The sequence below is a fragment of the Mizuhopecten yessoensis genome, unplaced genomic scaffold (assembly GCF_002113885.1).
Source record: "Mizuhopecten yessoensis strain PY_sf001 unplaced genomic scaffold, ASM211388v2 scaffold4121, whole genome shotgun sequence".
NCBI lineage: Eukaryota > Metazoa > Mollusca > Bivalvia > Pectinida > Pectinidae > Mizuhopecten > Mizuhopecten yessoensis.
Genome location: NW_018405386.1, coordinates 474,166 through 476,376, shown reverse-complemented (window position 1 = coordinate 476,376; position 2,211 = coordinate 474,166). Strand labels below are relative to the sequence as shown.

Sequence of the window (2,211 nt, the reverse complement as noted above, 5' to 3'; positions counted from 1 at the left end):
GATGATCTTAAAAGGACAAAAATGGCCATTTTTACGGTAAAACGTTAACTTTAATTGAGGCTTTTGAAATTTGTATTGAACACATAATAAGAATTGAAAAACTTGTTTGTGTTCATTTTTTTAGCATGAAGAATACCAAACTGATGGATGATAACTTAAATTGCTTGGTATTTTGTAACTTCAAACAAACTTTGCAAATAGGTTCTTCCTTTCAATCTATTTCGAGAAATTATCTTAAGCTATATCCTTTTTATTACAATTTCATCTAGGTTATCGGAAACAAGAGTTTGATCGGCACGACGAAATCTCCGGATCAAAACAATACGAGCTTTGGTAACGTGTGCACCAACAGAACGGAAACGGAAGTGACGGTTATTTCTCTGCCACCGCTTCTGGAAACGCACTTCTCCCTGGCACTCGTATATATCTCAATCATGTCCGTACTGTTTGTGGTGGGCACGTTCGGAAACCTTCTGATCATCGTGGTGAGCGCTTGTAACAAAGCGGTCAACAAAATAGGGAAAGCCTTCATGATGAATCTCGCTGTAGCCGACTTGTGTGTAGCTGGGATAGCAGACCCCATGTGTATTCTTGGTAGGTACAACCAGTTTTCTCACGATTCCTCATACCAAAGACTTTGTTCGTTGATTTTGTGATGGAAAATACGCATATTTCAATCGTGTGAGCTTTCTTTTTGTTGTGGGATATGGTATGTTTCCGGCTCCTACTGCTGAACAGAATTTCAAGTTCCCATCAAAGTTCGATGAAATAAATGCTGAGTTAAGCTTTGGCTGTATATGTAAACTTAAGTTTCCCATTGGATTGCTAAACTGAAAGGCGAAAGAAACGCCATTAGTAAAATGAGTTGATATAGGACCACTCGGTTGCATCTATGAACATTCCATTCATGTTTTTGATGCTGATTTGAATAAATACTTTATTCATTTAACAACAATTATGAAAAAAAAGTTATTACAACTTATTTTGATAAGGCTTGTTGGTCTGGATATTAGCGCGTGGGAGGCGTAATGTGGAAGTTAACCCGGGGTGGGTAGAGTTTGAGGAAGTGTTACGATACTAAGCAGATTCATTTATTTAACATGACTTAGATTTAATGATACTATTTTACCTTACAGGCGTCGTTAAAGGTCAGACATATTTTGACGACAAATTGGAGCTATGCCATTTTATCGCCAGTATGTGCCTGACCGCATGTTTCTGTGCCTTTCTGAGCCTCACCATGCTGACAATAAACCGGTGTTTCTACGTCTGTCACAACGAATCCTACCAGAAGCTGTACACGCGCTTTACCACCGGGCTTATGTGCGGTATGTGTTGGGTTATGGCATTCCTTTGCGAATTTCCTAATTTTGTTGGATGGGGTTCGCATTCATTTGATGAAAAGAACCACCAGTGCATCTGGGATAGAACGGCTTCTCTCTCTTATTCCCTCTTTTTGTCGATCGGTTTGATTGGTGTACCATTGCTAGTCATGGGGATTTGCAACGTCAAAATCGTTTTGGAGATTTGGAAGAAGAAGAATGACATATATAAGCTGGACAGTGATGACCACTATCCTTCGATGAAAGCATGGAACGAGACCATCCGCACCTCTAAGACGCTCTTCATTATCTTCACGATGTTTATGATGTGCTGGACACCGTATGCTATCATCATTGCGATCGATGTCGAAGACCGACTTTCGATGGAGGTTCATCTCTTTGTGACGATGACTGCGCACGCACATTCCAGCTTAAACTGCGCCATCTACATAATTTGCAATCAGAGGTTCCGGAGAGCGGTAAAGGCGATCCTCAACTGCAGGTGCAGCCGCATCAAGCGACCAACCTCTCATTCTTCGGAGTCAAAAGAAAGGAACACATTAAACATGGTGGTTAGTTCCATTTCCAGCTAGGAATTTTGGATCACGTACGTTCTCGTAGGTATAATTAACACACTACAATGGAAATTTAACATTCTTAAGGCGCCATGCCTTATTTATATACCAAACAAAAATGTTGAAAATATGTCACTGTTTTCATTATAACATGAAATATTCGCTATGTTTTATTTTTATTTTCGAGGGAACAGGTCCACTGCAAATAAATAGAACTGTCATTGTAACAATTTAAACGTACATGATTTTCACATATCAATGTTAAGGATCCTTGTTTCGCTGCATTCTAGTTTCCGTTTATAGAGTCACCTCCT

At 39.6% G+C, this 2,211-nt stretch overlaps 1 protein-coding gene across 1 annotated transcript; it reads left to right on the top strand.

The window, feature by feature from the left end:
- Positions 1-434: 434 nt before the first annotated feature.
- On the top strand, positions 435-1,915 carry LOC110448620 (melatonin receptor type 1C-like). Its single transcript, XM_021494977.1, has 2 exons — positions 435-594; positions 1,137-1,915. Exons 1-2 carry the CDS (start codon positions 435-437, stop codon positions 1,913-1,915), a joined length of 939 nt encoding a protein of 312 aa, XP_021350652.1.
- Positions 1,916-2,211: the final 296 nt, after the last annotated feature.